The 23202-nt window shown below is 41.5% G+C and overlaps 3 protein-coding genes across 3 annotated transcripts; all 3 read right to left on the minus strand.

Moving 5' to 3' along the window:
* Positions 1-79: 79 nt before the first annotated feature.
* Positions 80-2328, minus strand: LOC125207889. Its single transcript, XM_048107393.1, has 5 exons — positions 2107-2328; positions 1617-1728; positions 688-759; positions 407-612; positions 80-313 (listed from the first exon to the last, which is right to left on the minus strand). The coding sequence occupies exons 1-5, from the start codon at positions 2214-2216 to the stop codon at positions 217-219; spliced, it is 597 nt and encodes a 198-aa protein (XP_047963350.1). The 5' UTR covers positions 2217-2328; the 3' UTR covers positions 80-216.
* Positions 2329-2688: 360 nt separating this feature from the next.
* On the minus strand, positions 2689-5304 carry LOC125207886 (G-type lectin S-receptor-like serine/threonine-protein kinase At1g34300). The gene has a single exon (XM_048107391.1). The coding sequence runs from the start codon at positions 5298-5300 to the stop codon at positions 2847-2849; it is 2454 nt and encodes an 817-aa protein (XP_047963348.1). The 5' UTR covers positions 5301-5304; the 3' UTR covers positions 2689-2846.
* Positions 5305-6045: 741 nt separating this feature from the next.
* Positions 6046-10921, minus strand: LOC125207325 (extended synaptotagmin-1). The gene is made up of 9 exons (XM_048106615.1): positions 9760-10921; positions 8810-9051; positions 8243-8261; positions 7950-8155; positions 7679-7788; positions 7483-7581; positions 6718-7168; positions 6493-6618; positions 6046-6346 (listed from the first exon to the last, which is right to left on the minus strand). The coding sequence occupies exons 1-8, from the start codon at positions 10563-10565 to the stop codon at positions 6530-6532; spliced, it is 2022 nt and encodes a 673-aa protein (XP_047962572.1). The 5' UTR covers positions 10566-10921; the 3' UTR covers positions 6046-6346; positions 6493-6529.
* Between the last annotated feature and the right edge of the window lie 12281 nt (positions 10922-23202).

The raw sequence follows: 23202 nt of genomic DNA on the forward strand, positions 1-23202 counted from the left end.
TTGATATAACAACAATATGTAAATGATAAAGACAATTTATACACAAATGCTGGTAATGCACATTTCTACTGCTATGAGGTGTTCAACACGAAAAATAAATTGGCAATATGTTTGCAACCAAATAAAACACAAAGGTTTATATTACATAGACTTCCAAGCATGAGCTCCACAAGTATATAGATGAGGGAAAAAACAGTAATGATTTACATTGGGTTTTCAGCCATCCATTGGCTGGTAAGTGCGGCGTCTCAGCTGAGACTCTGCATTTGGCTGCTGCAAGAAAATTCTAGTGGGGTCACTAGGATCAACGTATCTGCAAAATACAGAGTTCCTTCTCTCGTTAGCAGGCCGTGATGTAAAAAAAATGCAAACAAGAGTGAGAGACTGTAACAAAAACAACACATACGCATGTCTCATCATCTCATCGACAGGAGTTTGTGCTGCTTGAAGAGGATCCACTCGAGGCTGTGCTGCAAGGTGCTGGCTGTATTGTCTGACAGATCCAATCAAGTTAAAGAAGAGTGGGACGAATGTTCCACAACCGCCTTCCTTGAATAGAATCTTGAAAGAATGAGTTGAATAAAGAGCCAAATGCTCATCATCAGGCACAACCTGGAAATGGCACCAGAAACTTCAGACCCGCTCAAGTGAAACAATAGATCAGAAGCACAAGTTTTAAAAACTTACAGGTTCTACATAGCCAGCAATGTTGTTGCAGTAGAAAATTGGCTGGTGGAATTTCTCATCATGAACATGGAGCTGCATTGTAAATCCCAAGTTGAAATAAGTTCACTAATCTAATTAGACATTGAAACCAATAGAGAAATATATTGACAAAGTGCAAAGAATGTGTTGCACATGAGAAAGTGGTTAAACTGCTACGAAATCTATCCTTAGATTATTACCCAATCCTCCAGAAAACACAAATTTGCAGGAAGAACAATTCATTAAAAGATATTTCCACAACAGACAATTGAGCACTTCACTAAGTTCCTTGTTATTTGTTACAATCTTTTCTATCTCTCTCTCTCTACTCGTTTCAGTTCCAAGTTGATTGGATATCTCAGAGTTTTCAAAACCCATGACCTACTGATGTCTAGTGATCTGGCTTATTGACCCATATTAGAGAGGATTGTGTCTTTCCTGGAAAGTAGCTAAGCCATCCCCATAGCACAAAGTCGAATATGGACATCATACCCTCGAGTAGTGTTCAGGCATCATATGAAGTTATCTTATTATGCCACATTATTGTGAAACTCTGTCCCTTCCTAAGTGATAAAAAATTATCACTGATATATTTAGATAGTTGGAGCAACATCAGAACTGTCATTTTAGGTCGAAATAGCAAACGTAACAGTAATTCCCAGCAAAAAGTTGACGTTTTCCTTTTTTGGATTGTCCTATTAAAAATGAAACATTTCCCTGAATAGAAATCCCATCATCTTTACTTTTTCCCTCTCTCTCACCTTATTCTCCTTCATTACCTCACAAACAACACGAAATAAAATCTCGTGCCAAAAAACAAACTTTTCATATTTAATGGGACGGAGGAGGAAGTACTTCTTTCAGCAATTCCATTAAAGAAGGCAAACAAGTACTACTGTATTTATGCTTACCAGTGGCATATCAAATGCATAAAAATTCCCAACAGGTTTTTGTGCAACAAACACCATGCGTATATTTGACAAGTAAATGGTTCCCTTTGCTTTCACTGTTCCACCTTGAGCTCTGCGAGTTTAAAACGTGAGACATTCAGAAGCAAAGTTGGCATAAGAGCTGATCAAAATAGGCAAGATGCATTAACTACAAAAACCTTGTATCTGCATCTGCAACTAGCCTAACAAAGTGATGCAGGAATCAATATTGGGGTTATAAATCAGAAAGAGGCCGTTTCCGTAATAGACAAACGGAATTCAAATTAAATGAAGGAGAGAGCATGAGCATAGCCACACTAACGCGAATTAAACAGAAGAGTCTTAATATCAGCACAATTCAACTCGCAGCAATTAGTGCACGTGGAATTCTATCTGGTCAATCAATACAACGATCATGCCAAATTGATCCGAATTTGACAAAAATATTAGAAAAATGGGATAAGAAAGAAACCCGGGGATCTTGTCGATCTCAAATTCGACGCCGTCTCTACCCAAGACGAACATCTCGTTGTCGAAGGGCACCGGCATCCCATTGGGGAAAAGTTGAGGATTCAGAGCCATAACTTTTCTCCCTCTAGATTCAATCAAGAGCTTCTGCTTCTGCTGCGGAGAAGGAAGAGGAATTTTGGATATATGCAAATGCAATTAACAGATGATCTTCAACTATAAAACGCGTGCAAATTACTCTACGATTTTCTCGATTTTCTAGAATATGTTCCTTCGCCTTTTTTGGGCTTTAATAATTACTTAATTGTTAATCTTGGCCCAATAACAGACAACCAACCGACTTTAAAATATCATTTTTTTTTTAATTTCTTTTTCTCCATAAAATCGATTTCTTGAACATGGGATTACGAGCAATGCTAATTCAATTCGAATAAATTCCAATTTCTCGATATTTAAGAAAACCTATACATATATGTTAGCCGCTCCACCTATACAATTTACTCGTTTGATTTTTGTGAAAATATGGCTTTCTAAGCTTACGTCTTCTTTGCTATTACCACATTGTTGGTGTAAAATGAGATGCTTATAATGTGAATTTCAATCAATATTGTTGCAATATAATAGCATTGGTACATAAATATATGATTGTGTCGTGACATTTATAGTAAGTATATATGCAGAGAAGTAGTGAGATGTTGAAATTTTAGGTGATAGGAGAAGGAGAAGCAAGATTGAGGCTTCAGTTCAACCATCCAAGTAAAATATGTTGGGCTTGTTTGGCGGGGTGATCTCAACCGTCCCTTCGAGCATCTTCGCCACCTTCCCCATCGACGGCCTAGCCTCGGGCCTCTCCTGCAGGCACCACATCGCGGTCTTCACCATCCGATTCACCATATCAAAGTGCGCCCGGCTGTCGTAGCTATGCTTGATCCGCTGGTCCAGCACGTCCTCCACGCTCATCTCATTGAACACCTTGTCGTACGCCCACCCGGGCAGGAACCACTGGTCGCTCTCCACCTTCGAGTCCAGCTGCGCAAAGTTTCTAGAACCACTCACTATCTCCAGGAGCACCAATCCATAGCTGTACACGTCAGCTTTTGAGGTGATCTGGTCCCGCCGCGTCCACTCTGGCGCCATGTACCCTGGAGTCCCTCGGATCCTCGACATGCTGATCATGTCCTCCTTCTTCTTCAGCTTAGCTAGCCCGAAATCTGACACCTTCGGGCAGAAGTCATCTCCCAGCAATATGTTCTCCGGCTTGATGTCACAATGCAGCACCCACTCCAAGCATTCCTCGTGCAGGTATGCTATTGCCCTCGCCACCCCCAACGCAATCCTGTACCGTATGTTCCAGTCAAGAATCGGCTTCCCCTTCGAGCCTAGGGTTAGCGCGTCGCCCTCACTCTCCAACGGCCCATCCTCCTCCACAGTTTGGAACAAGAACTCGTCTAGTGATCCGTTAGGAACATACTCATACACCAAAATTCTACTCCCCTTTTCAGCACAGAATCCCCACAGCCTCACCAAGTTTAGGTGGTGCATCCTCGCTATGATGGTGACCTCGGCCCAGAAATCAGCATCGCCACCGGTGATGTTCTTGAGGGACTTGACAGCAACCACGCGCCCGTCACTCAGCTTCCCCATGTAGACAATGCCAAAACCGCCCTTCCCAATTGGATTGGAGAAGTTGTTTGTGGCAGCCTTCAGCTCAGCATAACTGAACCTCTTCGGCCCTCCAGCTGGCATGACCTCAAGCCCGAAGGTCCTAGCCATGTCCCTATACTTTATATACTTGTTGAGGAACGTCCTAAAGAAGAATGCACCAAAAAGCAGCTCGGCCACAAACAAAGCGCACACGAGGACAATGTTCCTAGTAATCGTCCTGGACTCCTGTGGGGGCTCAGGGAGGCGTATCCTCACCGGGCACATGGTCTGCATCAAGGACGTCATCCCAGTGAAGCTCGACACATCACTCTCCGACTCATCAACCCTCAAGAACATGGCCTTCTCCGTCCCTGGAGACCAGTATCCGTCAACCATCCTCCCCAGCTGCAGAACACAGAAATTCGAGCCATCGTACTTGAACATGAACCCTAAGCAATTAGGCCTGGACAAACACGAAGCCTCACACGTCGTGAAGTTGGTAGTCTCGATGTCATTTTGGTCCAATCCACCGGTGAAATTCACAAAATCCAACCTCAAGAACTTGGTCCTCCCTGAACTGCTCAACGGGATCTTCAACTGGCACGAGTCCCCGAGCCCCTTGGTGTACCCCGGAGGGCAAACGCAGGAAGTGGAGAAGTTGGAAGCATCATACATGCATATGGAGTTTGCACCACAAGTGCCATGGACCGTACATAACTGGAACAAAGCTTGCCATCTAACAATCCATTGACTCAACCTCACATCATAGCTATACAGCCTAAGGTTGCCATCATCGTCAAGGCTCAATTTTCTCAGCTTCTTAACTCCGAAATCGGAGGCGTAATACTTAGCACCATCACCATACACAATCACCCCCAAATCATCCATACTCATGAACGTCGCATTTTGATTAGTCCAATAATTAACGTTCCTACCAATGAAAACAAGCTGCCTAGAATCAAACATATACTTCCCATTGCTAGAAACTAGGGTTGTCCCGTTTATCTGTTGATTAGGGAGAATAGTATTGGAGGGAAAATCAAAGCTTTCAAAACTGCCATAAACGAGATTACCGGTGGGAAGCAGCGAGAGGCCGCTTCCGTTGACGCTCGCGACAGGACGAGAAGGCCATAGATTTGTGGAGTTACCAGGAGAGCCAACGAGGCGGAGCTCGCCGGAGCGGGAGATGGTCAGCGAGGCGGCGGCGGAAAGGGTGGAATTGGTGGCGGACCAGACGACGGCGTTTTGGGAGACGTTGCGGAACCAGACGGAGAAGGTGTAGAGGCCGGGGGAGCTGGGGACGGGGAGGAATCCGGCGGCGAAGGTGGAGTTGGGGGAGAGGAGAGTCTGGTTCTGGGCGGGGCGCCATGGGGAGTTGGAGGAGGAGAATACGGAGATGTTGGTGGCGGATTGTGGTTGGGAGATGGATGAATTGGGGATTGAGAGCGTGAAGAAGAAGAAGAAGAGAGGGAGGAGATGGTTGAGAGAAGACATTATAGAGATAGAGAGGATGGTTTGATGGTGGAATTGAAGAATTTTAATGGCGGATTTCATGTGCGTGTGGAAATGGGGGAAGGCGGTCAGCGTTGACTACTACTGGCAACTTGCATGTTGTAGTAGGAATTTTTTGCCAATTTTTAATAATAAATATTTGGTTTAATTTAATGAGATATGGATTATGTCTAATATTTTAGTATTTCATTTTGATTAACCAAATTTAATGACATCTGGATTATGTTGCGTCTAATGTTATATTATTTCATTTCGGTTTTCTAGATTCTTTAAATGGAGATTCCACTGTTTTTCCTTCAACTTTAATAAAAAAAATTAATATTCTAAATTTTTATTGGAACAATAATTCGAGGTATATCAGTATATAGAGGATGTGTACTTCAATAAAATATTATTTGGAAATTCCTACCGTTATTCAGATAGTAAGTACATAGAAGTTTATAATGGAATTCCACAAAAAAAACAAAATATTTTCCATGGTCGATTGTAAGGAATTCCACGAACAAAACAAAATGTTTTCCATGGTCGATTTTAAAGGTTGACTTATTGCTAACAAACAGAGCAGACCGCAGAGGGAGGTCTTTTCTATAGGTTTAATAATTAAATTTAGGTGTGTTTATTTTAATCTTGCAACTAATCCGCTATGTGCTTATGAGTTATGAATTGTGGAGAGGGGCATATATCAAAGGAGGTGATATGATCAACTGTTAACTAGAGTCTAGAGAAGAAAAAGGAGGTTAAGATTATATTTAGATTCCTATCACAACTATTTCAAAAACAAGATTACTTAGAGAGGATAAAGTATATAAAAAAAATTGCAGCTCTTTGGAACAGTGGTTTGAGCTATTTTGCATGCATTATTTGTTATGTGGTTGCTATCTACAGACAATTAATCAGTGGATATAAAGTGTCCATGTCCATTGCCTAAGCTATACTCCTTATATTTGGATGGACAAAAGAATATAACGCCGGAAAAACATTGCTCTACCCAACAACAATAGATTCACCAAAAGGACTTCTACTCTTCTCCTTCTCCTTCTCTGCCACCTTTCGTCGCCCTTCTCCGCCTTATTCAATCTCCACAACCCCTTCACACATAATGTATGGAGTCAACAACATCATCAATCACTAAATACTCCTAATTTAGACAAGTTCTCTCCAGTTTATTAAAAAGAAGTATATATACTACATAGGAACGAGGAAAATAGATAGGATCCTCGTATTAACGCCTTACCTCACAGAAAATTTACAAAACCGATGTGCCACTCGCATCAAGGATTGAACAAACCCGAGGTGCCCATGTTCAACGCTATAAGGACTGTGATACTTGTAACAATGGCAAGCCAGAATAAAGTTGATCCTGAAAAACAGAGACATTGGTTGCTTCTGAATTAACAACATATTCTGAAAAAGAAGATCAATTTAAGAAAACAAGCACCACGGAATCGGATATCCATACCTTGAGAACCACCAGAGTCATTAGCCGGAGCTTGCTGTCCAGAGACAGAAGTGCCGTTGTTTGGTTCGGAGACACCGTTGGTGGCTCCATCATCTGGAGGCTTGTTATTTGTGGTATCTGATGCTACTATACCTCGGAACTCCTCACTTACTAATAGAGCTGCTAGAACATTCATGAAAGAGTCGTTATCTGGTGCAATTACGTATTCCTCTGCACGTTTCTCAGGAATTGCAATGTCCGATTCATCAGAATCAGACAAGTCATCCTTGGATGCCTCTGTGTTTGCAAGTACTTTGTCAGACCTTTCATCTTCTTCATCCTCAACATATGCTTTGTATGTCAAACGCAGCAGAATTTCTCCAACTGATCCATTTCCAAATGGAGTCCAACCTCCTCGAAGTACAACTATCCTGTCTGCAGGAACTGTATCTTTCAGAGATCCAAGATCAATCTGCAGAAGGTATTCCAAACTTTGTTATGATGTTATGTTAGCAAAGCCTTAATGGGAGAATTGAATAATAACTTGTATAAAATTTTGTTATAATTGTGACTGCTCAAAAAGCAACTCCAGCGCTGTGTTTAAAATTCCTTGACAGTCTCGATTTTACTTAAGGAAAATCAAAAGACCACAACTATACACAAAGCTGAAGTGAATGTGGCAACGTACTAAAAGTCTTAAACCATACATGTTTATACATTTCCAACATCTGATACTATAATATAGTAACAAACAAATGCGTATGCCAGCAAATTTAAGAGCCTCACCTCTGCTGTACCTACAGTCAGGTCTGTGAATCCAAGAGAATCCTTTACTTCAATTGATAATTTATTCTTCTTAGGGTCGGAAACTAACATATCAAAATCCTGTAAGATGTAAAAACCTGAATATCAGTAATTGATCCAGAGCTTTCCCTCATGAAACCACGCATTACATCAGATCTAGAACAAGTAAAGAACTCACTTGATTCCAGATTGGCTCACCAGGAGGCCCAATGACTGTAGTTTGGCTGTTTCTTTTACTGCGTACAACTTGATCTCCCAATCTTAAAATAACATATGGATCTGTTTTGCCTGTAAAGTGTGGGACAAAAACTCGTGAGTATAAACAAAAATATACATGAGCCCAGAAGTAGAGCAACGATTAGCTGATCATTTAACTAAACGCTGACAATTTCAGCCTAAGAGAAGCATTAAATTATTCCACTTAGCATTGGAATGAGTAAGATTCATACCATAGAATACATAATTAAGTTTTCGAGCATCCAGAAGCGTCACGGACAATTCTCCTGCGAAGTTACTGTTACCCTCTTGAGTTTCTCCAGATTTGGAGTCCTTCGGAACAGGTCCAACAGCCTTTCCCTTCTGAAAATCTAGAACAATCTTATTGGGACGAACAAATAGCTTTGGTAAGTCCTCAGTGAGAAGTTTTGTCAAAAACCTGCATAAGTGTTTTATAGCTAAGACTGAAGAACAGAAATCAAGATATGGACAATAATGCAGAAAAAGCTTGAAGGACATCACTTACATTGAAAGTACTGGTATTGCTGAATATTTCCCCGAGCACCATCACAGAAAAATCATTAGAAACAAGTTAGAAGATCTGATATATGAAGTGAGCAGAGTTTCAGATGCAACACTTATGCATAGACATTATGTTTCTAAAACTTGGACCAGATGAGATCTAAGTAACTTAAGCAGAATATAGCTTTGCTAAACATGAAGACAGAAAGCAAGAAACTGGCAATTTTAGTACAAAACTGCTCTACTTTCATTACATAAAAACTAATTTATGCATATTTTTCTCTGTCAATGACCATTATAATAATAAACTAAGAAATTTTTACTTTCCTGGGTAGAGAGGGTGATTATGCAGAGAGATCAATCTAGCATTGAGTCTAAGAAACTGTATCTTTAATCTTTAATATCTCTGCAAACTCTAACAAGGTTCAACGCCAAGTTTCAATTGCTGCTCAAATATGACTTTTCATGACCTTCAGTTTTCATTAAATCATACTCGCAATTCACAATGCTTTATTGTAACAACATGCCATTACTAAGAGAAAAAGTCAATGGAGAAATTGAAATAACCTACCCATTAAATTAAACAAGCGAAATGGTGATAACTCAAACTTTATCTTCGGAAGAGAGACAAAAGCCCATGATACAGCTCCAACCCATGGCTCTGTTGGTATAAGTCGCAGTTTAACCCATAGTTCCCCATCAATGTCAAAGTCTCGCACACCAACAGGCACAACAATGGGAAGGATGCCAAAGTTAAGTGACAAAAGTAGAAGCATACGTGCACCACCAGTGTACCGGAGGCCTATCTGGTATCTTTTTACCAGGACAAAAAAAATAACATTCAATATGCATTCAGAGTTAAATATATTTGCATCATGCAAAATAACTACAGAGTACAGATTGTGGATAAAGATTAAAAGATTCTTCTCACTACTCCATTTCTTCCCAGACTGCACATGCAAAACTAATTAGAGTTTCCGTTACTTGTTAAAGTTGGTAGCTCTATGTCAAGCAAGCAAAATCCAACCAATATTAGCCCAGAAAATATGAGTTGTACAGAGTTGGTTCGAAAGAATAAAACAGCACACCTCTTGAATGTATCAATCAAGGAAATCTATTTTGGTGAGATCCACATATCAGTTCTTCTAAAAGTTTAGAACATCAGAAAGTTTTGTTTTGCATGAATTGGGTTATGATTGATATGAAATTGATTATTGAAAACTCAAAGATAATGATGGCAAAACATCGGAACTTCCAAATTAAAAAATTAACATCTGTTCTGGTTATCAGTTATATTAGGGGATGAGAGTATCGATATCATATGCAATCCATAAAGCAACATATTCATTCCCGTTGATATAACTCTTTTACAACCCTTGCTAGCTCGCAACAAGAGCTCTAAAAGACAAGAAACATTCATCCACCCATTCTCAATCACCTTACTACACACAGGATCAATCAAATGTGAAAATGATTTCATATAACTGAGAAGCAATATGTATTGCAGAATGAAAAACTCACTGCAAGTCATTAGCACGGCGTGAAGTTCTGCGCTCGACGCTCCTAACAGACAAGGGCTCATCCCCCAAAGAGAACTGCTTGATCTCCACCCTCTGCACATAATCAGGCTTCTTCAGATTGTCAATGACAGGCTGCAGCAATCCAATCAGCCAATTCTCAAGCCCACCCCTATAAACCTTCCACAGCTTCCCCAACACCATATTCACCCATTCCACCGACTCCTTCCTCTGCAAGTCCTTCTCGAGGAACAACGACAGCCCCGTTGGCACCTTCTGCCGGCTCCCGGGCTTACTGCCGCCACTTCTCTCATCCGTCTTCCTCCAAGTCCAGACCTTGTCGAATACAACACCCACGAAAAAGAACAAAGCGAAAAGGCCGAAAACACTGCGATTGATGGGCGGAGATGGAATTGGATGGATGACCCCGAGCTGACTCCTCAGCTTATTTACAATAGGGTCCTCCCCAAAACTTGTGCTGTAATAGTTACCAGCGTTAATACTCGAATCAGATGTAGAGGGGCGGTTTAACTCCTCCTCCTCATCTGAAAACCGCTTCAGCACTATGTTTTTGGCGCCCCTACCCGCGGCTGCTGCGGCGCCGCCGAATTGGTGCGGGGGGTTTCCGCCATTGATGCAGGATTGGGCTTGAAACAGAGCCCATCCTACATTTTTAACGACTACGCTTGTCCTCCGGAAAAGGTGAGAATCTGAAGCGCAAGGGCATAAACCTAGAAGAGGCAATTGGGGTTTTCTCTGTGAGAAATCACAGCGAATAGGTGAGGTGTTTGTGGCCGAATGTAAAACCATTAATTTGCAGGCGGCCAATATGGAAAGCAGGCTGAGGAATCGCCGGAAAACATGAATGAATTGGAGAGAGTGAGCGAGTGGGGTATGTTATTGAGCTTGAGCAGTAGTGGTTGTTTTAATGGAGGTATGAGAAAGAGAGAAAAGTGAGTCGTGAGTTCGCAAATGGTGGTGGTGTTGATGAAGAAGAAGACAAAGATAGTAGGGTAAGGTTGCAATAAATTGAGGTTCACCAATTTGAGTTGAGTTGTGTTGTGATTTTGGGGTGGAAATATTATGAATTATGATCCAAGTCAATGACCGAGTTTCAATTCCTCCTAGATTGGAGAGGCCGGCGGTGAAATGTGATTCACCATTTCTTTTTTTTTTTTTTTTTTTTTTTTTTTTTTTTTTTGTCAAAGTGTTATTCACCGTATCGAAGCTCATGGTAATAATGATTAAATTAAATTTTAGGAGTATAATATTTTTAATAATAATAGTAATAGTAATAGTAATAGTAATAATGATTATTGAAATTCTCATAAACTACTTGTAATAATTGTGAATAGGTTATGGCAGGTCGGAAGCTACGTGACTATGTCCTCCATTTGAAAAAGTTTGGTGAGTCAATTAGGCATGTGGGATTATATCATTAACTAATAAGCTTCACATGGGTCGGAGCCGCCGTGCTTTAATTCATTAATGTTTCACAAAACGAAGTGATTGAAGATATTTTTTCGTTGTTCTAAACCTTGTTTCATCTAAATTAATCATACTTACGGTTGATAAATTATAATCATGACCTTGGATTGACGAGTTTGAAGTGAATTTGTTCAATTATAATTGACTTGTTATAGCTGAAATCTATACATATATAAAAGACGAGTTTTGGCCTTTTCTTAAAATATTTATATGTTTTGTCCTTATTATGAAATATTTATAAATTATGGACCAATTTAAATATTTTAAGTAACTCATGAATATTTATTTAGATATTTTAACGAGCATTTGACTAATTCTTAAAGCACTACAATGACTCATTGGTGGTTACAAATATTTAAATAGATTAATGAGTATTAAACAAATTTTGTAATCTATATTGTCTTGATTTTAAAATTATGATGTTTTAATTCCATGATCTCTCATTTACTAATTTTGTACCTATAAAAGGCATATAATTGTGGATGAAATAGAAGCAAATTAATTCTCCGCTACGCGTTCCCACATACGAGCAATGACTGGGTTGTTCTCGTCGGCGTCGGAATCGTAAAAAGAATTGAAAGACATTTCTAGTGAGAGAAAAATGTGAGTGGAGAAGGATGTGGTGTGGGAAATAAATGGGATTGTGAGGTATTTTTATAGGAGAATAAATTTAATAATAATAATAATAAATTATCGGACCAGGCTCCCCGCATTGGGAGCCGATGGCAGGGCCTATAAAGAGTCGATCACCCATCAGCTGAGGCCCTAGGCGGAGGCAATTGGAGGTGTTCATCGGCTCCCACTCCACAATGGGAGCCGGTGGGAGCCGATATGGTGATCGATTGCTCGGCCCTTGCGATCGGTCACCACTGCTAGTGCTCTTATAGTCTGATATAGTAGTAGTAGATAGTATATCAATAGACCTCTCTTATTACAAAAGGTTTTTTATCATTAAGATACTAGTATTCCAACTTAAGTAGACGTAAACAGTCTAAAGTGAATGGTTACCAAAACCGAAGTTATTCTCATTTTGAAAAGTTTGTATAGTAGTAATCATTGATCATAAATAGATAAATACTTCTCGGCAAACTTGCAAAACACCACAATGAGCCCAAGGCAACAAGGCGGGAGGACGGAAGGCAAGCTGGTGAGGAAGTCGGGGTGGTGGGCGGCAAGGTGAGGCAAGCGAGATGACGCCATCCAAGCAAATTGTGTGTTTTGTGATTCATTTCAACCGTTTCCATTTAATTTCGAGCAAATTGAAAATTTTCTTAAATCTTTTGTTTTGTAGCCATCAAATTACTAACATATAATGTCGATGTTGTATAGATCTCAAACACATTGAATTTCTTACTAAAGTTAATAACATGATGTGAATATTCCTTAACGAATAACGTGATATGAATTTGAAATTCATACTACATGTTTAGTCAATTCACAATATCTCAATTCAATTTCAAATTAAGTAAACTAGAGCATCCACAATGGCTTTAGGCCAGCCATAGGCTAGCCACTCTCTCTCTCCCTGCCACGTCATCAGCACTAAAAATCCACATGTCACATCATCATTTTATTCAAATAGGCTAGCCGCAATAAAAAATAATTCAAAAACAACTACATGAATTAAATTTACGAGACATATACGGGAAAATTCATTAATTTCATTTTTAAAAAGTACATTCATTAAAAAAAATTACATAATAAAGAAAAAAGCTATCGTCGTGCAGTCTTCCGTGCCCACAACTCTTCAATTAAATCCTTTTGGAGTTGAATATGAGCATCAACTTGGCGCATGTCGGCATATGCCTGGAGACGGCCGGCTTCATCGTGAGGTACCCCCTTCGTATGTTGGGGGTGGCCACGCCGTGGCTTGGACCGACTGCATCAGTATCGTCATTGGCCCAATTAGTCAGTTGTACGCCTTCGTCTTCGATGATCATGTTGTGCATGATAATGCGGGCGTACATTATATCAGCAATGCATTTAACATCCCACAAACGCGTTGGACCCTTAATTGCCGCCCATCGAGACTGGAGCACACCAAATGCGCGTTCGATGTTACTCTTGTACGGAAATTCTAGAGAGCAGATAACTCGTTAAAATAAGTGGTGCAAATGAAAAAGAAACTAAAATCGCGTATATATAATGTTTCAAAAAAATTTAAAAATAAAAAATAAAAAATTGCGCTGGCCGATCGCTCGCCGATCGGCACGCCACAATGGCGGCCGCGCCGCATCGACGAGCACATCGGCCAGCCGCCTGGAAATCGGCGTGCGCTCGCCTCTGTTTTTTCGCCGAAATGCCGCTGGCCGGTTCCAATGGTTCGGCTAGCCAACCGGCTAGCGACGCGAATCGGCTAGCCGGTGCGCTAGCCGCCATTGTGGATTCTCTAAGCTGACCACTAATCATGGCAAATGTACATAGAATCGAAGTCGCATTGGTCAGTCATATGGTACTTGTCTTAAAAATAGTACTAGTATTCAATTTTACATTGGCGAAGTAGGAGTATTAATTTAGTAAAATATTAACATTAATTAATACGGAATATTATGCATGTAATTTAAATAAGTAATTTGATATGTCACTGTTATTATTCAATAGAACTTAATAAAATTTTAAATTAACCATAATTCATTTAATTTATGTTGGAATCTATGCCCGGTCAATGAACTTTGACCAATTATAATTTCAACGAGATATTTAATTTTTGTGAAATTAAATAATATAGTGTCGATCTACGTTCGGAGTAGATGACCGTGGTATATTTATTTTCTCAAATCCGATTCCCGGTGAGTGAGAAATAATGGATTAAAGTTGTGCAAAATTGCAAACTTAATGAGCTATGAGAGAAGCTTAGAGAATAATTAAGAGAGTTAATTATCCCACATTGGAAGTTACGACCTTATTAAACTAGTATTTAATAAGAAGGATTATTACATGTAATAATTATAGTGGACTAAGATGGGCTGTAAGAGCCCACACGCGCGCGCCGCCCGCCCCGCCGCGAGCCCGCGTGCCGCGAGCCTCGTGCCCTTGTCCTTGTCCTTGTCCTTGGACTTGGCAATTGGTCTTTGGGTGGTCTTTGGGCTGTTCTTTGGGCCTAGTTGCGGGCTTGGCCCAAGTCTAGTGGGTCTAGTTCTTTTTAGACCACCACCGTCTCCACGTCAGCGAGCCAAGCGGGATGCCACCTCGTCAGTATGACGCGATAAGCCAACGTGGCTGACACGTGATAGTCCACGTCGTGAACGAATGTAGAAGCTTCTAGACTCAGCCTCTCTAGCTCTGAGCGTGTAACGGCTCGTAACGCCCGAACGTTACAGCTCGTAACCGACGACCGTTACGGTCTGGCATTGATGACACCATCAAGGCTGCGTTAACCCCTACAAAGTGGACCGAGCCTATAAATAGGCTAGCCATTCTAGCATTCTCTACACAGAAAACTAGAATCCACTCTGCATCATACACTCTCTCCTCCCTCTGCATTGTTCTTCTGTCGAAGCTCGCCCTCTCCTCCATCCAGTTCGCGGAGCTCTGTTGATAGCGGTGCTGCTTCACCAGAGACGCAGCCGTTTTATCTTTGGGGACGAAATGCCAATCCGAAGAGCACTACCGGGGCGTATCTCGTCTTGCGGAAAGAGGCCTCCTCGACTCGGCTATTTCCTTTTCAGTTTATTTGTTTCGAATCTTCTTTGTAATTTCGATTCAGTTATCTCTTTGTATTCCTTCTTGTAAGTCCAAAACCAACAATCGCAAGACGAGATATAACTTGCTTTTGAAGGAATTTGGACATAACTGAACCTAAAATTTTCGAAACTTAACACCTTTGCTGGAGATGTCGACCGAATCAAACACTGCCGCTTCCACCACTCCGGCCACCACCGCCGCCATCATTTCCTCCACCATGGCATCCACCACGATGATGCCAACTCCCGGGCTCTATCCATCTTCATCAACAACCCCTTGGGTGCATACTAATACCCAGGGGCTCACTGGTGGATCCACCTCGAGTGGGTCGGTTGGTTCCACATTTAGTGGTTCCTTCGGATCCTTTAATGGATCGAGTGTTGGGGCCTTCGGGTCTCACACGAATGCGGGGACCTTCGAGTCTCACGCGACTGCTGGGGCCTTCGGGTCTCATGCGAGTGTTGGAACCTTCGGGTTCAACACGGGCTTTGGCTCCTTCGGGACCAATGCGACCATGGCGGGCTCTACGCCCAACATGAATGGTGGGGGCCCTATGCCCAACCATGTTGTTGGCTCCTTCGGGGGCAACATGAATGGTTCATTCCAAGGACCAAGTGCGGCACCGTTGGCACCTAGAATGATGCCACCCGCCGAAAAACCACCTAAATTTGGAGGAGCTGACTTCAAGAGGTGGTACCAAAAGATGTTGTTCTACTTGACAACATTGGGCATCGCCAACTTCCTCACGGAGAACGAGCCGCCCGCGCCAAGTGATCAAGAGACAAGTGTTGAGGTCATGGCGGACTATGAAGCATGGCGCAAAGGAGATTATCTTTGTAAAAATTTTATTCTAAGTGCATTAGATGATAGTTTGTACAATGTATACTCCCTTGTAACCACATCCAAAGAAATGTGGGAAAGCCTAGAAAAGAAGTATAGTATAGACAATGCTGCCGGTACGGAACATGTTGTAGTATCCAAGTTCATGGACTACAAAATGGTCGACTCTAGACCGGTCATGGAACAAGTTCAAGAGTTCCAAATGATCATCCACGGACTCGCGGCTGAAGGGATGAATTTGCCCGACAACTTTGTTCGGTGCATACTTATTGAGAAACTCCCTCCTAGTTGGAAGGACTTCAAGCACTACCTCAAGCACAAGCGAAAGAAGATGAGTCTTGAAGACTTGATCGTGAAGCTGCGCATTGAAGCGGATGTGCGCAAGATCGATCAAAAGGCTAAGGGCTTTAGCCCACTTGATGCCAAAGCCAACTTGTTGGAGCGGGGCGGACCCTCCAACAAACGCCCCCGCCCAAATCAGAAAGACAAAGGGAAGGGCAAGCAGCCTGCAAAGAAATTTGAAGGCGAGTGCTACAAGTGTGGCAAAATTGGCCACTTTGCCAAAGACTGCCGCAGCAAGAAGAAGAAGCCGGCAGCCCACGTCGTTGAGAAAGAGTTCAAGGACTGGAATGAAGATGACCTTGTTGCCGTGGTCACTGAAGAAGTCAACATTGTTGACAACAAGGGCGGCTGGTACATCGACACCGGCGCTACTGCTCATGTTTGCTCAGATAGGAGCAAGTTTGCCTCCTACACTGCTGTTGAAGGGAGGAAGATCAACATGGGGAATCAAGCATCGTCCGAGGTCCTCGGCATTGGCAACGTGATTCTCATGATGACGTCTGGCGTCACTATCACTTTGAAGGATGTGCTGCATGTCCCGGACATCCGCAAGAACCTAGTGTCAGGATCAATACTAGTTAATAAGGGGTTTAAACTTGTATTCGAGTCTGATAGGTTTGCTTTGTACAAGTTTGGGAAGTCCCTCGGAAAAGGTTATGTAACCGACGGACTTTTCAAGCTTAGTGTGGCTACGCGCCTTATTTGACCGAGTCTTCAAATTTGTGGCATTGTAGATTGGGACATGTAAATTCAAAAGCCGTAAAAAGATTAGTAAATTTAGATTTACTAAAGGCAATTGAAGTGGATACCCAAGACAAATGTGAAATATGTCTTGAGGCAAAAATGACTAAGTTACCGTTTCACTCAATTGAACGGAAAACGAAACCCCTTGAATTAATTCACACGGATGTATGTGATTTAAGGATGGTGCAAACTAGAGGTGGTAAAAAGTACTTTATCACTTTTATAGATGATTGCACAAGATATTGCTATATTTATCTTTTAAGAAGTAAAGATGAAGCAATCGAAGCGTTCAAAAATTATAAGAGGCGAGTATGTAGCCCCGTTTGAGGAGTTATGCAACGCAAGTGGTATAATTCATCAAACAACTGCTCCATACTCACCACAATCTAATGGTGTAGCGGAACGCAAAAATCAAACTCTAAAAGAGATGATGAATGCGTTACTACTAAGTTCAGGATTACCCCAGAACATGTGGGGGAGGCTATTTTGACAGCCAACTATATCCTAAACAAAATTCCACTCAAAGGAAAAGACATCACTCCTTATGAGTTATGGAAAGGAAGGAAACCATCATACAAATACCTCAAAGTGTGGGGGTGTTTGGCGAAAGTGATGGTTCCCCCGCCCAAAGAAGTCACAATTGGACCTAAAACGGTTGATTGTATCTTCATTGGATATGCACTTAACAGTAGTGCATATAGATTTGTTGTTCACAAGTCTGAAATATCGACTATCACAGTAGGAACAACAATCGAGTCAAGGAATGCCGTATTTCTCGAAAATACATTTCCTTGCAAGGACAAAGAAGAAGTCCCAATCAATTCCGAGACAAGAATTGAAGATGAGGCCACTAGTTCTAAAACAGTGGATGAAGCCACTAGTTCTAAATCCACGGATGAAGAGCCTAAATCGCGCAAGCGAGTGAGACCTGATCCAAGTGATGCAGTACTAAGACGTGGTAGTAGAGTCAGAACACCAAAAATATTTGGTCCTGACTACATTGCTTTTATGTTGGATGAAGAGCCAACGTCAATAAAAGTAGCCTTCGATGGCCCAGACGGGTTACATTGGAGAGAAGCTGTTCAAAGCGAAATTGATTCAATTTTGCTAAACCACACTTGGGTGTTGGTTGATTTGCCCGAAGGTGCGAAACCTTTAGGGTGCAAATGGGTGCTTAAAAGAAAATTTAAGGCCGATGGAACAGTGGATAAGTATAAAGCCCGACTAGTTGTAAAGGGTTTTAAACAAAAGGAAGGACATGACTTCTTCGATACCTATTCACCTGTAACGAGGATTACATCTATCCGAGTGCTTCTCGCGATTGCTGCATTGCACAATCTTGAGATTCATCAAATGGATGTTAAGACTGCGTTTCTAAATGGTGAACTAGAGGATGAAATCTATATGGAACAACCCGAAGGGTTTGTAGTGCCCGGACAAGAGAAGAAGGTATGCAAACTGGTTAAGTCCCTCTATGGATTAAAACAAGCGCCGTTGCAATGGCACTTGAAGTTTGATAATGTGATGTTATCAAATGGGTTTAAAATCAACGAGTGTGACAAATGTGTCTATATTAAGAGCACTAATAATGGGTACGTTATAGTGTGTCTCTACGTTGATGACATGTTAATCATGGGTAGTAACACTCAAGTGATTAACGAGACAAAAGCCATGTTAAAGAGAAACTTTGACATGAAAGACATGGGTCTAGCCGATGTAATTCTTGGAATGAAAATTCTAAGAACATCCGATGGAATCATCTTAACCCAATCTCATTATGTTGAGAAGATATTGAAGAAATTCAATGCCTATGATGGCGTGCCGGTTAAGACTCCAATTGAACTCAATGTTCACTTGAGCAAAAACAAGGGCGAACCCGTTGCACAAGAAGAATATGCACGGGTCATTGGGTGCATTATGTACTTAACTAATTGCACTCGGCCGGACATTGCTTGTGCCGTGAACAAGTTGAGTCGCTACACGAGTAATCCAAGCAAAGAGCATTGGAGAGCTCTTGTAAGGGTTTTGAGATATCTAAAACATACTCAAAATCATGGGCTACACTTTTCGAGATACCCCCCGGTACTTGAAGGGTACTGTGATGCGAATTGGATATCCGACAATAAGGACTCACTTTCAACAAGTGGATACGTCTTTACTATTGGGGGTGGTGCTGTCTCGTGGAAATCCACGAAACAGACATGTATAGCCCGTTCAACTATGGAATCAGAATTCATAGCTTTAGATAAAGCTGGGGAAGAAGCCGAATGGCTTAAGAACTTTCTTGAGGATATTCCAGGTTGGTGTAAGCCAGTGCCTCCAGTGTTGATTCACTGTGATAGCCAAGCCGCTATCGGGAGGGCAAATAATGGCTTCTATAACGGTAAGTCTCGACATATTCGTCGACGACATAATACCGTAAGACATTTGATCACAACAGGCGTGATTACAATTGACTATGTGAAGTCAATAGATAATCTAGCGGATCCGCTAACCAAAGGGTTAAACCGTGATCAAATGAATAAGTTGATAGAGGGAATGGGTTTGAAATCCACAAACTAAAGAATTGTCATAGTGGTAACCCAACCATGATGACTGGAGATCCCAAGAACTTGGTTCAATGGGAAAACTAAGCTATGAGAGTTCGTGAGAAACACTCATCGACATCTATTCCCTAGAGAGCAATAGAGTGTTTGAAAACTTGCCTTGTGGTGAGGATAAGTCTATGACTTTTAATGATTTCTAAGGATCTCAAGGAGATTGAGTTCTCAAAGAGACCGAGTAGGGCAAGATACTCGAGTAGGAATCACCTATGTAAGTGTGAAGTGTGGCCGCTTCAAATTACACACTTATGAATCCAAAGTGGTGTCCAAGGCCGCAAAGGACACAAAACGTGAGAACGGATGAGGTTGAGGTGTTTAAGTGTTAACACCATTGTCTCGGTGCACGCCGTGGGGGACTAGTTCAAAGCATCGCGCTACTAGGCCGCCTGTGTATCCGATGGCGTTGACTATGGAAGGTTCAAAGCTAAAAGCTACCTATCCTTATGCTTATATACCTCTCGAGGGTTGAGCTTGTGTCTGCATGCATTTGCATTTGGCTATTTCCACTCATGTGGGGGATTGTTGGAATCTATGCCCGGTCAATGAACTTTGACCAATTATAATTTCAACGAGATATTTAATTTTGTGAAATTAAATAATATAGTGTCGATCTACGTTCGGAGTAGATGACCGTGGTATATTTATTTTCTCAAATCCGATTCCCGGTGAGTGAGAAATAATGGATTAAAGTTGTGCAAAATTGCAAACTTAATGAGCTATGAGAGAAGCTTAGGGAATAATTAAGAGAGTTAATTATCCCACATTGGAAGTTACAACCTTATTAAACTAGTATTTAATAAGAAGGATTATTACATGTAATAATTATAGTGGACTAAGATGGGCTGTAAGAACCCACACGCGCGCGCCGCCCGCCCCGCCGCGAGCCGCGTGCCCGCGCGCGCCGCGCCCGCGCCCGTGCTCGTGCTCGTGCTCGTGCCCGTGCCCGTGCCCGTGTCCTTGTCCTTGCCCGTGTCCTTGTCCTTGTCCTTGTCCTTGTCCTTGTCCTTGGACTTGGATCTTGACAATTGGTCTTTGGGCTGTTCTTTGGGCCTGGTCGTGGGCTTGATGCTTGGGCCTAGTTGCGGGCTTGGCCCAAGTCTAGTGGGTCTAGTTCTTTTTAGACCACCACCGTCACCACGTCAGCGAGCCAAGCGGGATGCCACCTCGTCAGTATGACGCGATAAGCCAACGTGGCTGACACGTGATAGTCCACGTCGTGAACGAATCTAGAAGCTTCTAGACTCAGCCTCTCTAGCTCTGAGCGTGTAACGGCTCGTAACGCCCGAACGTTACAGGCAACGGCGCCAAAAACTTGACTCATGCTAAATTTGCAATAAATATGTCACCCACAAGTGTATGGGGTATGTAGCACGTGGCAAGTTGAAATTATCGATCCTCGAAGACTAAATGCCGGCTTGAGTACTACGATGCAACTTTGAACACTATCTAGACTAATAGAAGGGGTTTTTGGGTTTTTTCTTAACTAAGATCAAAGAACAAGTAAGTAAGTAAGAGCAAAAGGAAATTAAGACAAGAAAAAGGATAGTTTTCACTCAAGTTGGAAAGATAGGGATATTGATCCGTTGGTATGGATCACGGGTGTTCACCTAGGGATCATGCTCATCTAAATAGTCCTATGTGTGGCTAGGAAGGTCGGGTTAATTGGTTAGACCCCCTCTCGGGTGCACCTAACGCGTTGATCGGCCTCTAATGTCGGAGTCTCCTCCCTACACTTCGAAACCAACTCCTACAACCTACGGACCCAAGCCCTCTCTCTAGCTATGTCTCTCTCGAGCACATACAACGCACGGAGTTGTTGGTCATTTAACTATCTAATTAAGCATCTTTCAACGACAATAATTAGAATAAGACATATCAAACTGGTAGCTAATCAATTGGATAATGAAAAAGCACAACAACCAACAAAACCACCACATAAGACATAGATAAGCATAAATCAAGATTTAGCCCATGAATTCCATACAAACTTCACCAATATCCCTAATAAGAACTTAGCTACTCATAATGGAAGCTAAGACAAAAGAAAATACAAAAACTTCAAAGGAAAACATAGTAAGAAAAGGTAATAGAACTCCCTAATGTAGACTTGATGTTGGGGAGGATCTTTCTTCTTCAATCTCTTGAAGATGGAAGCCTCCTTGCCTTCAATGACTTGTATCTCTCGATTTTTTCTCTCAATTTGTCGTGGGGAAGGTTAGGGTTCGAAAATGAAGAAGAACCCCTTTTATACTTGGAGAGAAAAAGGGCAAAAACGGATACTGCGTAAAAACGCCCGATCGGGCGTTAGGCAATAGGTAAAAACGCCCGATCGGGCAACACGGAATTGTCGCGCTGCCTGCCAAAACGCCCGGTCGGGTTTTTTCTCGGACGGGAAACGCCCGACCGGGTTTTCTCTCTGGAATCCAATGCTCTTCAAAACACCCGATCGGGCTTTTTGTCGGATGCGAAAAGCCCGATCGGGTTTTCTCTCTGGACTTCAATGCTGCGTCAAAACGCCCGATCGGGCGTTTCTTCGGATGAAAAACGCCCGATCGGGCGAAGTCTCTGGAATCGTCCATTTGCTCCATTTTGCTCCGTTTTAACCTGTTTTTACTTCAAAACTCCAACAAACTCATTATTTCATCTAATTAACGACTATATGGGTGAAAACCTATTATAAACACCTTAATTCAATAAAAACATGGGTTAAACACCTCTAAAACCATACGAAACTATGAGTTTGTCATTTAATCAATGAAGTCATATAATTGATTCACTAGGACTAGGTCATTACAAATTTATTAGTATCACGCCTGTGTGATGCACAGGTTAAAATATTTAAAAAAATTAATGTTAGATTATAAATTAATTAAATGAAATTAGAAACAATATTATTATATTAAAAAAATGACTATGAATTTTATACAACTAAAACATATTCCCTCCGTTCCTTATAATTAAAAGAATAACTCTAATCTACAATTAACCAAACTAATAGTAATAATATAAATGTCAAAAAAGACTGAACCCGGACATGCAAATTGTACATGAATCGTTTCTCCTAAAATTTCAACACGTGAGAAGTATTTATAGAGATTTTGTTTTGTTTCATTATAGTTTTTAACTTCCCTCATTCATCTTCGAAACATTCATTTCATTGCAATATAGTGACACTAAACACTAAAAACCCAAAACTTGAAACCTAAATCCTAAACCCTTAACTTTAAAATATACTCATCATGACTAACAAATGAGCCAAATATCAATAAAATTCTCCCTCCGTCCCAGTTCAAAACTATTTGTTATTTTTATTTCAAAAAACCTGACATTTGTTGATGGAGGTATTTGTCGTCGAGATTTTTAAAAGGCGAGTTATCAATATGCATAAGTTACAATATAAGATATAAGTCAATCCATGTTAAATACCATTTGTTATTAGTGTTTGGGAGATTCCCGGCACGGTGTGGAGTTAGTTTTGCGGGAGGTGAGGTCGGGGTTGGTGGAGAAGTTGAAAATATTTCATGGCTCCAACTTCCAAATTTGAGGAAAGCCATGGAGATTCTATGGTAGACCACTTTGATGAAACCAAGCTCTTTGCAGCGTCTACAATGAGGGTTTTGGCGCCAGATTAAGATAGGTCCACGACGGGGATGGCTGCTGCCCGCCTTGCATGGCTTCATGTGGGTGAGATTGCCGATCGTGAGATAGCACCACCATTATAATAATGAGTTTTAGAGAGAAAAAAA

This window comes from Salvia hispanica, chromosome 2, assembly GCF_023119035.1.
Source record: "Salvia hispanica cultivar TCC Black 2014 chromosome 2, UniMelb_Shisp_WGS_1.0, whole genome shotgun sequence".
Lineage (NCBI taxonomy): Eukaryota > Viridiplantae > Streptophyta > Magnoliopsida > Lamiales > Lamiaceae > Salvia > Salvia hispanica.

What these genes read in the sequence shown, in the direction of transcription:
- LOC125207886 (XM_048107391.1), bottom strand. Translation starts at nt 5,300, where the DNA reads ATGAAATCCGCCATTAAAATTCTTCAATTCCACCATCAAACCATCCTC.
- LOC125207325 (XM_048106615.1), bottom strand. Translation starts at nt 10,565, where the DNA reads ATGGTTTTACATTCGGCCACAAACACCTCACCTATTCGCTGTGATTTC. An exon ending in ACTTAATTATGTATTCTATG is followed by an intron (nt 7,789 to 7,949) that starts GTATGAATCTTA and finishes CACACTTTACAG; the next exon opens with GCAAAACAGATCCATATGTT. An exon ending in TGACTCTGGTGGTTCTCAAG is followed by an intron (nt 6,619 to 6,717) that starts GTATGGATATCC and finishes TCTGTTTTTCAG; the next exon opens with GATCAACTTTATTCTGGCTT.
- LOC125207889 (XM_048107393.1), bottom strand. Translation starts at nt 2,216, where the DNA reads ATGGCTCTGAATCCTCAACTTTTCCCCAATGGGATGCCGGTGCCCTTC. An exon ending in ATGCATTTGATATGCCACTG is followed by an intron (nt 760 to 1,616) that starts GTAAGCATAAAT and finishes TTTACAATGCAG; the next exon opens with CTCCATGTTCATGATGAGAA. An exon ending in TTGCTGGCTATGTAGAACCT is followed by an intron (nt 613 to 687) that starts GTAAGTTTTTAA and finishes TGCCATTTCCAG; the next exon opens with GTTGTGCCTGATGATGAGCA.